General features: G+C 36.9%; 1 protein-coding gene across 7 annotated transcripts in view; it reads left to right on the forward strand.

Annotated features, from left to right (window-relative positions):
* LOC107093580 (gamma-adducin-like) overlaps positions 1-13,978 on the forward strand; it is a 25,888-nt gene that overhangs the window by 9,734 nt on the left and 2,176 nt on the right. For all 7 annotated transcript variants that reach the window (XM_015388729.1, XM_015388730.1, XM_015388728.1 and 4 more), the window contains 9 exons: positions 1,299-1,448; positions 1,752-1,895; positions 3,112-3,210; positions 4,185-4,358; positions 6,370-6,630; positions 6,830-6,946; positions 9,311-9,400; positions 11,166-11,289; positions 13,218-13,313. In XM_015388729.1, coding sequence (XP_015244215.1) covers positions 1,299-1,448; positions 1,752-1,895; positions 3,112-3,210; positions 4,185-4,358; positions 6,370-6,630; positions 6,830-6,946; positions 9,311-9,400; positions 11,166-11,289; positions 13,218-13,313 — 1,255 coding nt within the window. The remainder of the gene's footprint in view (positions 1-1,298; positions 1,449-1,751; positions 1,896-3,111; positions 3,211-4,184; positions 4,359-6,369; positions 6,631-6,829; positions 6,947-9,310; positions 9,401-11,165; positions 11,290-13,217; positions 13,314-13,978) is intronic.

The raw sequence follows: 13,978 nt of genomic DNA on the forward strand, positions 1-13,978 counted from the left end.
AATTTAATCATCTCGCGCATGCCCTCTACCATATTCAAGGGAGTCAGAGGGGAGGGGACGGGAGCCACAGTGGAGGCTGTAGGCTTTGCTTTGAGCAGCCAGTCTGGAGCGCAGCGGGGCGGAGCCGGGGTTGCTGATGGAGTATGAGGGATTTCGGGGTTAGCATGACATGTTGGTCATGTTGCTGTTAGCATAATTTCCCACTCGCCGTACCCACACAATTCTCCACAACAACTGATTTTTTTCCCTGCTACACCCAGCTACGCTGCTTTGCTTCTTCTTCTTCTTGTTTACTACTGGCGGTTGGCTTTGGTCGCAGTACCGCCACCTACTGCTCTGGAGTGTAAACGCTTCGCCTATGAGAAAAAGGAGCAGCGCATGAACCGAACAAAACACACGCGAACCGAACCGAAACAGTCGAACCGAACGGTTCGGACGGTTTTCATAAATCGTCCCATCCCTAATATATATATATATATATAAAAAAATGGGAACCATGACATCGAATTCAATTTTTCATTGATTTTCATGTTCTGGAAATGTTCAGTCAGATTTCTGCACCTATTAACAGCTATGTTGGTTCACAGTTCATGAGCAAGGTGCTTTAATTTGTCTGAGACCGTTTTTGTTCTTCTTTTTTTAAATAAAGATAGAAAATCATTATTTTACTTAACTAAATTCTCATCTAGTTAATTCTTATTTATTATAAATTTTCAACTTTTTTGTTATTTGAAGTACTACTTTAAATCGATCACTTTCTTAAATGGGAGTGTATGTAAGCTCTCAAGCACAACTGTCCAGTATGTCATACAGATAGTATTGGTCAATCAACTGTTAAGGTTCCTTTTAGTCCAGTTCTGAGCGAGGTTTATATACCTTGTGTGTGACTTTGCTTATAAACACTGTCAAGCATTTTATTATTATGAACAAGTGTTTCCTGCTTGAAACAACATGCATTTCGTTTATTAAAACAAAGTGGTTTATTATCCCTGATCAGAGATCGGAAACCGCTCCTGGCGTTATGAGGAGCATTCACAGACACATGATGCTGGGGTTATAAATTAAGCTGTTGACATAACACAACTGTTTGCAGAGATACCAAGACATATACAAGGGTTTTTGTTTATAAACTGTCTCCGTCCACAGCAATCCTTCACAGAAATTTAAAGTAAAACAGAACAAGGATCAAATATTTACCAGCGTGGTTGTTTTTGTGTGGGTTTCTGTTTATGTTGTACTTTCAGGGATTGTTTGAGCTCCAATACTTTAAAATTTGCATTTTTTCTCATTGCTTGTAGGTGAAGGTGAACATAGTTGGTGAAGTTGTGGACCAGGGCTCCACTGATCTGGGCCTTGACCAATTTGGATTTGCCCCACATGCTGCCATTTACTCGATGCGCCCCGATGTTAAATGCATCATCCATATACACAGCCCAGCTACAGCTGCTGTAAGTACACTACGCTGTTGTCAAGTTTTAAAAGTAGTTGGGTATTTTTTTATATATATAAAACTGGAGAAAAACATGATTTAAATAAAACCAACCTCTTGCATGGCTTGTTGGTATAGGTATAGAGTCTCTCTGATGTAATTTTATCACCTCTTTTGAAGCCTCGCTGTAAAATGCAGAGCACGCTGTGAGCATCGCTATAAAACCAGCATTTTTATTTGTGCCCGAAAGCAAAAAATAACAGGGCCTCTGTTTAGATGCTTCTGCATCACAGTCTCGCTTGTTTTCATCCCACACTAACAGGTGTCCTCGATGAAATGTGGAATCCTGCCCATTTCCCAGGAGGCTTTGCTGCTGGGAGACGTGAGCTGCTTTGGTTACTATGGCAGCCTTGATAATAAAGAGGAGAAGGTGGAGTTTCAGAAAGCTCTGGGCCCGACTGCCAAGGTACGGCCAAACTGAAGCACCTCATTAACAGCTTGCTCACTTTAACATAAGGCAGTCTTATTATATCATAATGCCAACGCACAAGGGATTCTACAAATGTTTGATAAAACGCTTATAATCATATGACAACTTGCCAGAAGACAGGCTTTGATTACTGAACCAAATTTTGGTAGTTTGAAAAGTTGCAGCTTTAAAACTGTCCAGAAGTGTTCCACTTTAAAGCCTGTTTATGGAGCATAGAGAAACACAGCATTGTTCCCTTTCTGCACACTGCTGGTTAGCAGGCTTAAAGAAGGCTTAAGCCCCCTTTTCTTTCCAGAAAACTAATATTTAAATGTTTAAAGAAAATACACAACACCCAAACAGCTATAATTTGAAAAGTACAGTAAGAGTGTACTGTATCTTAAAGAACATCATTATTTAAAGTATATCATTTCTAATCATAACTGATGTAAAGATTTGTCTAACAAAAAAGGTCACATTTTTAATTATAAAGTGTGGGTAGATGTTTAATTTAAGCTTTTTGTTTTTATGATAAAATGATAATGATACAGATAACAGTTTTCTAACTAATAACATTTGTATCAGTTTAACAACAATTGTATTTTTTTTTATCATATATTATCTGTGTTACCATTTCCTTCCCATGATCACTTTATTTATGCCCATGCTCTGAAACCTTTTAGTATTAGCTTATTTTTTGTCTTTAAGTATTTAAGAAAATATAGAGGGATGAGCAGACAGACAGACAGACAGACAGACAGACAGACAGACAGACAGACAGACAGACAGACAGACAGACAGATAGATAGATAGATAGATAGATAGATAGATAGATAGATAGATAGTAAAATATAATAAGTATAAGGAGCAGTGAACAGATTGTTATGATGTTATGATATATATAATGTATATGAATATAATATGACTATTAAATGTTTAAAATCTAATATTGTTAGAGCCAGTTGCATTTGATTTTATAAAAACTTGATTTTGTTGATGTTTGCCCTTTTAGTATTTGTACATTGCAAATGCTATGATAGCAACTTTGCAGAATGTGCTGCTGGTGCACAGAGCCTCTGAAGGCACAACATGGTTCTCCAGAATTGTGATTTTAAACAGCTTTAAAGTTGATCAAAGACCTTTTTTTTTGTGTGTGTATATAATTTCACTCTAAAGTAATTTCTCACTGATTTTTTCCATTTTTGTTTTTCAGGTGATGCTTTTGAGAAACCATGGACTGCTCGCTTTAGGAGAAACAGTGGAGGAAGCTTTTCATTATGTGTACCACTCGCAGCAAGCCTGTGACATCCAGGTAATTAAGTTATGTTCTTAATTATTTAACGTTTGCTGTATAAAGAATAGGTGCATTGTTCGGTGGATTTAAACCTGAAAATCTACCTTTACTCATACTTCCTACTCTTTGATCTGGTTGTTTTTGTTATTCATATGTTGCTAAATGTGACAGACAGAAGATAGAGCAGTGCCTGAAATAGAAGCACACCAGATGATGTCTGGCATGCAGGATCTCCAAGCAAATCTAAGTCAAATATGTGATTGAGGAGGCTGTTCTACTGTTTGAGTTTCCTTCTTCTTTTTTTGCTTAAGTCTGAAATCTGAAGTCAAGGTTTCTACAGACATAAAGTTTAAAGATGTTGGAAATAAACTTTATTCCTTTCCACATCTGGACAAGCATGAAACCAGAAAGTAAGAGGATGAAATAGATATTTGCATTTGTTGACTTAATCCTTCCTCCACTTTCTAAATGTTGTATCCTTCCTTCCTTGTGTCCTACCTAAGCTAACTGTCTTTTGTCCTTCTTTGTGTCCACTCTTCAGTCCTTAATGTATCTCCAGACTTCATTTCCTGCTGTCTAAATGTCCTTCCTCTCTTGTTCTATTGTCATTACACTGTCACAAGTACAGAGCAACGAAATGAACTCTGTGCATTTAACCCATCCTTTAAGGGAGCAGTAGGCTGCCATTGTGCGGTGCCCCGGGAGCAATGTGGGGTTAAGGGTCTTTTTGCAGAGGCAGTCTGTTGGACTGGGGCTCTAACTCAGAACCTCAGCATTCCAAGTTCTATGCCCTAACCACTAGGCCACTACTCCCCCCATTTATGTTTTAAATGAATAATAAACACTGAGATGTTTGAAGGTATAAGTCTACAAAAGCATGTTTTTGCATGAACAAAACCTGTTCATGGGATTCTGTATGAAGGAGTTGCTTTAATGGTATTTTTCAAATGTGAGTTCTAAAATATGGAGATTTATGAAAATTTTTTGTTTAGGTGAACTCTCTGAGGTGTTCAGGCAGTGTGGACGACCTTGTGCTCCTGGACAGAGAGACGTTTAAACCCCGCACCCAGGGAGTGGCTGCTGCCGGCGTGCTCATTGACAATGAGGTCAAGTGGAAGGTGGGCGAGGCTGAGTTCGAGTCCCTCATGAGAATGCTGGACAACCTGGTGAGTCAACTTTCACCTCTTTGTTCTCTAATCAGGTGCTTCCTCTGGGTTAGAGAACACAATGAAAAGAGGATATGCGTTTGTTCATCTACTCTAAAATAACGTGTGTGATTTTATGATATTGTCTTTTGTTTGCATTTCCTTATACCTCTTGGACTTTGTTTGTATTTTTGAGTTGTAACGTTTATTGAGGCCTTTTCAGGATGGCTTGTGATCTTTGATTCCTCTGTAAGGATTTCTGTAGGGTTATAGCAGCCCCCCCTTTTATTTCAACCACACTGATTATGGAAATGTTCTGCAGACATCTGAGATGTCAGGCTGTCTGTTTGAATGGGCTTCCTGCTAACAGCTGCTTCTGCTGCAGGAGAGTGCAGCTGTGTTAACTCTGCGGAGTCATTACCGTTCATCCACCCGATCACAGCTCTCAGATGGAAAGGCATGCTGTGGGCAGAGAACCACAGACCACACAATCGGTTATTGGAACGGCTCTAGTCCAGTCTGTTTGGATTTGGCATTTCTTCAAAGACTTTTAAAAACTGCAGAGTGAAAATAGTTCAGTAAGTCTAACTGGTGGTCTGACCTTTTGAACCGGAGGAGGAAGTGTGCTGGTTTTGAAGGTAATAAATCATAAGCAAAAGGCCTTTGCTGAAAGAATAATAAATTAGGTTGATTGTATTGGTTTTTTCAAACAAAGAAAAATGACTAAATAAACCATTCACAATTCTAGATTGGCTTTAAAGAGCCAATACCAACTTACAGATTCTGATTTCAAAAGGAACTATATCATAACAAGAACGAAGAAAAGCACCAAAATCAGTTACTGTTATAAGCATCATTATTTGCTCAGGGTAAAAACATCATGGATAAAAATGCTGATGTTTTATTTCTTAATGAGACAAAAAAAGAGCACTTTATCTACTTTGCCATCCTTATTTATTGATTTGGTATCAATTATACTATACTAAAGAAATAAAGCTCATTGTTTTGGTCAGACCTTTTGGACAAACATAGATGGACCAGTTATGTGGATTTTGATGTGAAATGATCGTATTTTCAATATTCACTTTTCTAGTATTTGTTGCAGCAAAATATGGAATATTTTGACGACCTTAGTCAGAAGAAGCATGTTGGTAAAATGAAGAGATTGCTTTAAACTTAAATCTGCAATGGATAGAAATAATTAAATCTTTCTCTGTCAGTAACAACTTTTTCGATAGGGAGTGATATATCAGCTCAAGCCGCCCTAGCAGCATAGACTTGTATATCGCTCATTTGCATTTTGATGCTTTATATAATTCGCCCTTTCAAAAGTTTTAATTGGCTGGTTTGTCAGTTTTAGGAAGGTTAACAGGGCCTGATTCTCGTCACCTGTTGGAGTTTTCCCGTATATTTAAAAGACAGCTTTGAGCAATCCAAACTTAAATCCCTCTGGGTGTGAATCAAGCTATAGCCTTCAAAAATTTTGCATGTAAGAGAGGGAAGATTTTTTCAATGATCTTTTCAGTATTTTAGATATTTTTAGGTTTCAGGGATACTTAAAACTGTGCTTCAGGCTCCGAAAGATAGGGGAGTGACAACATCATGCTTTTTCTGTTGCATTAAAGGCCATATGTAGGCGTGTCTCTTGTGTATAACTTATGATACTGCCTAGAAAAATACCAGTCATCTATTATTTTGCTGGGAATGATACACAGGCAGCCTCAGTGTACGCTTTGTATTATCGAAGTGCCCATAGCTATTTCTCCCTCTGTCCTTTTGTTGTGTTATTAACACAATGAACTTTTCACGCCTAAATTGGCAACATTTATTAAAATGGTTTGTTAATGTGTTGGTCTATTTAAACATTTAAAAGCTAAATGGAAACAGATCTTTGGCCTGTGAATCATTTTCAATTTTAAGTATTATATTGCCTACACTATGAAGGGCTACTATGCCCTTCATAGTTTAGGTATGTTCCATTTTCCCTGCATATTTTAAGCCACTTGTTGTCTCTCTTAATGTGACCTGGTAGGGATACAGAACAGGTTATTCATACCGGAACCCGATTGTCCGTGAGAAGCCGCGTTCTAAGAACGATGTGGAAATCCCCGCCACGGTGTCAGCGATGCCGCCAGAGGACAGTGAGCTGGGTTTACGCAGCCCCTTCAAGTTTATGGCACAGAAACAGCAGAGGGAGAGAACCAGGTGGCTCACCTCACCCAACAGCTACCTGAAGGTCAATGTTCCTGAACAGTCACCCAGCGGGGATGTCAGCCCACGGACCAAAATCATGGTACACTGACTTTAAATGTCCATCTTTCATAAGACACTGTCTCATATAAAATTTTTGCTTCTGCTTTGGTTCAAGAAGCAAATTGGTCTTAGTAGGTTTTCTTTTTATAAGCCTGCCCTCTTGTGGTTGATTTGAAAATAAGCATCTGTTGGATAATTCTCTTTAATCTTTGTAATAAATCTATTCTGACTATTTTCAGTGGATGAAGTCGTCAGAACCAGGCAACAGCGTCGGGACCCCGATAAAAATTGAGGATCCTAACCAGTTTGTCCCACTTAACACCAATCCTACAGAGGTTCTGGACAAGAGGAACCGGGTCAGTTTTTGCTTCACAAAATCAAATTCTGTGACAGTTTAAGAATATCATTGTCATTATAACAACACACAGATCGGACATGTTAATTTATGATTGTCAATGTTGAATTATATTACATTATTTTCTAGTCTAAAAAGTAAGAAACCAAACCAGTCAAAATATTGTACAGGCGTTGCTACAAAACATTTTTCAAAAATTCCATAAAAGGAAGCATGGACTTCTTCTTTTTTTTTTTTAAGCAATAGTTTTTTTTTTTGTTTTTTTTTTAATTAATTTGTCAAGAAAAAAAATGTTTTAAATACTAGCAGCTACAAAAACCTAAATCTAAATTAGTATCTCAATATTAAAATGATTATATTTATACCTACTTACTTAACATTAAATTAATATTTATTTACAAATCTGCTATGTTAATCTTTTAACATATTTAGAAAAAAAAAAGTTTTTTCCTCTATATTAAAGACATGAGCTTCAAAGTATTTTTCTTTGGTTCTTTAAGGTATAGATCAGCAGGAAGTAGTAAATAACAGGGATTATGAAGACATACTGGCCCAAGATTTTTATTTAGTTTAGATGTTTTGAATTTGTGTCCTGCTCCCATAGTAGGAAATTGCTAAACAAAATTTGATACAAACAATTTCTTTCTATAGTCACCTAATTGGTTTACAGAATCTACCTGTGAAGAATGTATTGTTAGTGTGCAGCTGTTAAATGAAGGCTTCAAAGGCCTGTCAGAGAACATCAGTGAACAAGCATCCTCAGGAGAACAAGGAACACAGCAGACTGGTCGGGGATAAAGCTGTGAAGATATTTAAAGCAGGTTTAGCTAGATCAGACTAAAGGGGAAATTAAATTAAGCTTAATAATGGCCAGTGATTAAAAAACACTTAGGTTCAGGTTGGGATTTCCTTCTAATAGGCAAAGTTTAACATAAAACCAGAATGGTTTGGAACAAAGCACATGGAATGTGCTAGATAGAACACTAATCTAGCCGGCCAGACTAGTTAACGCCATAAACTCAACATATCAGTCAAGAAAAGGAGAGGGTTTAAATTTCCAAGCCAGGACTAACAAGAGGAAACAGTTTAGAACCAGATTACTACGATTGTGACATAAAATCACATATTTTAAAAAGAAAAAGTTCTCAAAGAAGCCAGTTGTTTACATTGTCCGGTCAGTCTAAGTTTGATTAACTCTGATTTATAATCCATGGCAAGACTTTAATGTGGCTGAACATCCACATATCATACACACGTGTATATACAGACAAATCCTAAAAGACCCACAGCTATACCTGCAGAGAAATGCCGCTTCGTAAAATGTAAGGCTAAAGACATGAGCGCCGTAGATACTGTATTTCAGATTTTTTAAATCATTTTTTTCATCCACTTAACAGCTGGGCAGTGCATTGTGTTGTTGAATCACATAAAATCTCAACAAAGTACATAAAAGTTTTTATAGTTGCAAAATCCGGACATGCTCAAGATGTGTAAAATACTCTCTCATATACTGTAGATATATTTTGCTCTTCTTTTTATTGTCTTGGTGCCTTTGCCTTCCGTGCTATAGCATATCAGCAGAAACAGAGAACACTTAAACACAGATAAGAACACACATAAATAAACCCAAACACTTATTACAACATTGATAAACATAGAAAAAATATTCATCCATTACAAAATACAAAATGCCTCAATGAAAAAGGCTTTTTGTTCTACAGATCCCTCTGTGTTTTAATGTTGTGATAAAATAGCTTTTCTAAGCAGCCAAATATTCATATAAAACAGATTAGCCCAAATAACAAATAATCCACTTGATCAATTTTTAAACTGAATAATTCAGCACATCTAATCCTGATTTTGGCATCCCATGTTTTTCAGCTAAGTCCACAAACTGTTTAGTTCAAGGGCAGCTTCAGAGAGAGGAAAAATCATACAATGATTTAAAGCATCTCAGAGACTCTCTTCCCCTCAAATAAAATTGGAAGTTTTTCTCGGCTAATTTTTTTTTTTTTGTGGCCAGGGGTTTCTGTTAGAATCTGGTTTCAGAGATCTTAGCTTGAGCTAAAAAAAAATGAATCTTTGACATTTTCAAAGAGAAGAGAGGTTGATGATTACGGTAATTTACTTAGAAAATTATGCAAAATATCGTTAATATTGACAAGCTTTATAAATATAAACATCTAGTGACACATCCTTGGCAAGCATGAAATCCCAAAACATACCATTACAAAGTATCTTAAAGGATCTTTATAAAGCTGATGGATGCCTTTGGAACCGCTTTATTTTTTTTGAAACCGCTTTATTTTTCAACTTTTTTAGTTTTGTGCTAAAAAAAAAAACTTCTTTCAAAATGTCTTCTCAGATAAAGGAACAGCACAGAGGTGATCAGATGACTCCAGGACCAAAATCTCAATTACTGGCAGGCATTGTAGTGGACACCAAACCAGGACCGGTGAGTATACATGTAATCTGTGTGACATGTGTAACTATAGTTTACTAGATTTTGTCCTTTCCTCATACACATTAAACACCATAGTTCCATCATCACAGAACGACATAGTCCTATCCAATAGTCAATAAAAATAAAATACAATTAAATTTTATTTTTAATGAAAATAGAAAATGTCATAGACAACAAATACTCAGTAGTGAACATGATCCATGTATTCTTTGTTGTCACACCATAGAGTTTTTTGTAAACTTAATTAAAGCTTGAAAAATAAAACACCATGATATGTTTTTGCTAAAGTGTTGTCTCTACCCCACACTGCTCCCCAAGGGGATGGGTTAAATGCAGAGAGTTAATTTTGTTCCTATGTACTTGTGAAAGTTTAGCGACAATAAAAGCTGGAGGAAAAAGAAATAAATTGAAGCTTTACTCTGTTGACTTGATAAAGACATTGATCATTTGGCAAAACATTATTTTAGAAATATCTCATCTATGGTCTCCTCTCATGAGCTGAATCATTACTAAACTCTCTAAAAGTAAGACAGGAGCGTGAAATGAATAGACTACCACACTCAGAGACTGAGTGTGGAAGCCAAGAGCTTCTATCAGTAGCTGTGCATAGTGTTAAGGCTAACTATTATTAGCATTACAAGCTAACCACTATTTTTTTGTTATGTAGCATTGCTTTTCTGGCAGTACTCCATTGATCTATTAAAGGTTATATGATGAGAGAAGAAGTTCTCATGGATAGTTCAGATATGCCGTTTCTCAATTCACTAGAACGCAAGTACGGATTTTCTTTAGAAGAACAAAGGAAAGTCTGGACTTGGTGAGAACAGGAGTACGCAAAATAAATATGGATATAAATATAAATAAATTGGAACAGAAGCGGTCTCATGACGTCAACACATGCCCGACTCGTCTAGAGCTGCATTTCACCTCCTGTTATTAATAGTCACTAGATAATAATAAATTATTCCTTTTTTTTTCATTTAGTGGGGGAATAAGAATGAACACAGTCAGATAAAAGCAAATCAAATAAAAATTTTGCCAAATAAAACAAAAAAATCGCCATTAGAGCCAGCGTTATTTCACACGCTATGCCGAGAGAGGGCTGCTGCAGACGGGCTGCGTTTAGCCCTGGCTGCAGTTAGCCTCGGAGGTCCACTGGTTGCTGCGGTCCTCTCAGCTTCGGGACATTTCTTTTTAAATTACACATAAAATCGATAAATGGGCCATATAGTGACGCTTTGAAGTATAATATTCTCAGCTCAAATGATCTTAAAACATACTTTTGTTGAACAACAGCAACAGAAAAGAGAACTTTTAACTTTCAATGGAGCGCTCCATTGAAAGCTGCTGCTGCTGCCGCATTGCATGCTGGGACAGCTATCAATCTCAAGAACGGACAAGTCTGCTCTGATGCATACTCTGTAAATAGGGAGGGGCAAGAACAACATCCGGAGACTTTATCTGTTCTCGGTCTGCTGATCTTGTGAATTGGAACAGTACTAGGGCTGAGGTTGATGACCTTTCATGAGCACACGAGAACGTACAAGTACACATATTGAGAAACGGCCATAGATTCACCAGGAAGGCTATCACCATGTTTCATTCAAATGGCAGCCATATTGGATTTTATGATCTCTTTGTTAAGGCCATATTGAATTCTGACCTCAGGCTGATTCGGTCTGATTTAGAAACAGGAAATTATGACGTCTGAGCACAAACAGAAAACATTATTAAAATATAATTTTTGTTCTTCCAGGCCTTCATCGTTGAAGATGAGGAGCTCACCCGCTCTCTTCCACCAAACCCTTTCAATGATCTCTCAGAAAAGGAGCTTGAGGATTATAAGAGCTTGGTTGAAAGAAAGCAGCAAGGCCAAGAAGGTATACATATTTATTATTACTATAGTGATCTGGTGTGTTCTTTCTTCTTTGTTTTATTAAATATACGGGTGCATTTGAATTAAGTGCAATATTTAAAATATGTATTTTAGCACTTTAGTTTTTAACATGTCAAACATATGAAGAGTCAGTAGATTGATGTAATTATTATATTTCTGATTAGTATGGACTACAGATGCTTGTCCATGTAGGCTACAGCATATACACTCAATACTTGCTCACTGTGCCTTTTCAATTAAATTCAGTTTTTTTAATGTAGCGCCAATTCACAACACATGTCATCTCAAGGCACTTTACAGTTCACCAGATCATCCAGTCAAATTGATTCAAATTTTTCTAAAGAATTTTTAAAAAATTTTTCTAAAGAAAACCAGTTGTTTGCAGCAACTCATTAACTCGGATGCACTCCCTCACACTAAGCATGCTTGTAGTGACAGTGGAGAGGAAAAACTCCCTTTTAACAATAAGAAACCTCCAGCAGAACAAGGCTCAGTGTGAGTGGCCATCTGCCGAGGCCGACTGGGGTTCAGGGAGCAGAAGCAGAGATATGAAAAGCAACTGTAAAAGGCCCCGTCCTTTTGCATGACTTGTGTAACATAGAGGAGTGAACCAGTTGCTCTATCAAGGAATAATGGCCATTGGATTAGGGGCTTTTCTTTCTCATCTTCTTGTTAAACTCTGGATATTGTTGGTGGGGTTTAGGTCTAGTGAATTTGCCGGCCTTGTATGAACACTGACACCAAGGCCATGTCGGGCGTGATTATTTAATGAAGCTTTTGAAATTATTCATTAAATAAATATTAATTAAATTAAAGGTGTAAATCCATAATAGAATAAAAAACTGGACCATAGAATCCATCCATCTACCTCCCCATATCTGTCAGAGTCATGGTGCTTATCTCCAGCAGTCTATTGGTGAACAGTAGGGTACACCCTGGACAGGTTGCTAGTCTATTGCAGGGCAACACAGAAACACACATACACGTAAGAGCAATTTAGAGAGATCAATTAACTTAACAGTCATGTTTTTGGACTGTCGGAGGAAGGCGGACTGACCTGAAAGAACCAAATTACGCAAACTTAGCGAAGAATTCATACCTAGGACCTTCTTGCTGAAAGGCACCAGTGCTACAAACTGCAACACGGTGCCGCTCACTATTAAATCATCAAATAATGAAACGCCATTTAATGATTAAGTCTAGATTTGAATTTATCTAATTGAATAATAGTCATTTACATATGCATTCTACTATCCTTTTTTTCCATTTATTTATTTCATGGCATCTTTGCACAGACTCATCATGAAATGATTTAAACTGTCAACTTCAAAGTAAGTGGGTGGGAATAGGGCCACTATCATAGAAACCCCAATATTTGATTGGTTCGATCATATATCAATTAATTTATTTACTTTACTGAGAAAGATTTTAAATGGAATTCAGATATTTAAATGTGCCTCTAAATGAGCCTGTTGTTAAATAAAAATCTTGAAGCAAGTTAGCTGAACCTTGAAGTTTCCTACATCTAACCGCTGGGACACAGTCTGCGCTGGGAAGTCAGCTCACAAGACTATGAAGAATGAGCAGCAAAGACTTTCAGTTTCATCCAACTCTTCGTGGCTCGTTAATGAAATCACACAGGAATATCAGGTTCCTACAGGAGAAATGTTTGTCTGACTGCACATCAGAGTGTCACCTTTATTTTTCTTAATAAGGATTTTTTTTTTTTTAAGTGAACAGTTTTGATAGATCTTTGAAGCTTGTTTTGTTATCTTGATGTTTTCTGTCATGCTAACAGTGCTGATTTGTAAACACCTTGGTATAGACCTAACCATCTGAAGAACTGTCTGGTAAAGGAAGGATGACATGTTTAATCCATAACTGTCCTTTGTGATTCAATTTCTCCTGTAGAGGATGAAGATGCCACTGATGCTGAAGAGATGACAACATTTGATGGCTCTACTATCTCCTTGTCACTTTCTCCTATAATGACACCAGCGAAACAAGGTTACTGGAAAATCCACTGAATTATAAAATAATTCACCAACACTGAAAATTCTCTCACTTTTTAAGATTATATTAGGATTGAAAGTAGAGTTTCTACAGAATAAAAAAAAAAGAGAAATGGACCTTAACCCTTTTAGAGAAAACCTGGTTGGTTGGAAGAACTTTGATCAGAGCAGCATCTAAAAAGCATATGGTAATTGTGGAGGAGCTGCAAAGATCCACAGCTCAGGTGGGAAAATCTGTTGATGGGACGGCTTTTAGCATAAGCTCCACAAACATGGTTTTAATGGAAAAGTCATATAATCTAACATGTAATAAGTTGGTTCCCTCTTAAAAAATATTTGAAACTGATTACTTTGAAAAATGTCAGTAAATATAACTACTAGTTTTATATTATTAATGTTCCCCTAAGATTTACTTATTTAGTGTACTGAACTGATTTCCATTAAATTAATTAATTTAATTCAGTGAATTTGCAAAGCAGTTGAAAAAGAAAATCTTCCACTTTTATAAGGAGCTTTCTTTTTCATTCCCAAAAGGCCAAATATGTTTTTACATTGCATAATAGAAGCCATTAATTGTGGCTCAGCCTCCCTCATGCTGTTGTCTAGCCAAAGCCATTGCATAAAGTCAGCCAATGAGGTCCCACTGTTTGGAATCAAAAA

This window comes from Cyprinodon variegatus, unplaced genomic scaffold, assembly GCF_000732505.1.
Source record: "Cyprinodon variegatus isolate N-32 unplaced genomic scaffold, C_variegatus-1.0 Scaffold433, whole genome shotgun sequence".
NCBI classification, from domain to species: domain Eukaryota; kingdom Metazoa; phylum Chordata; class Actinopteri; order Cyprinodontiformes; family Cyprinodontidae; genus Cyprinodon; species Cyprinodon variegatus.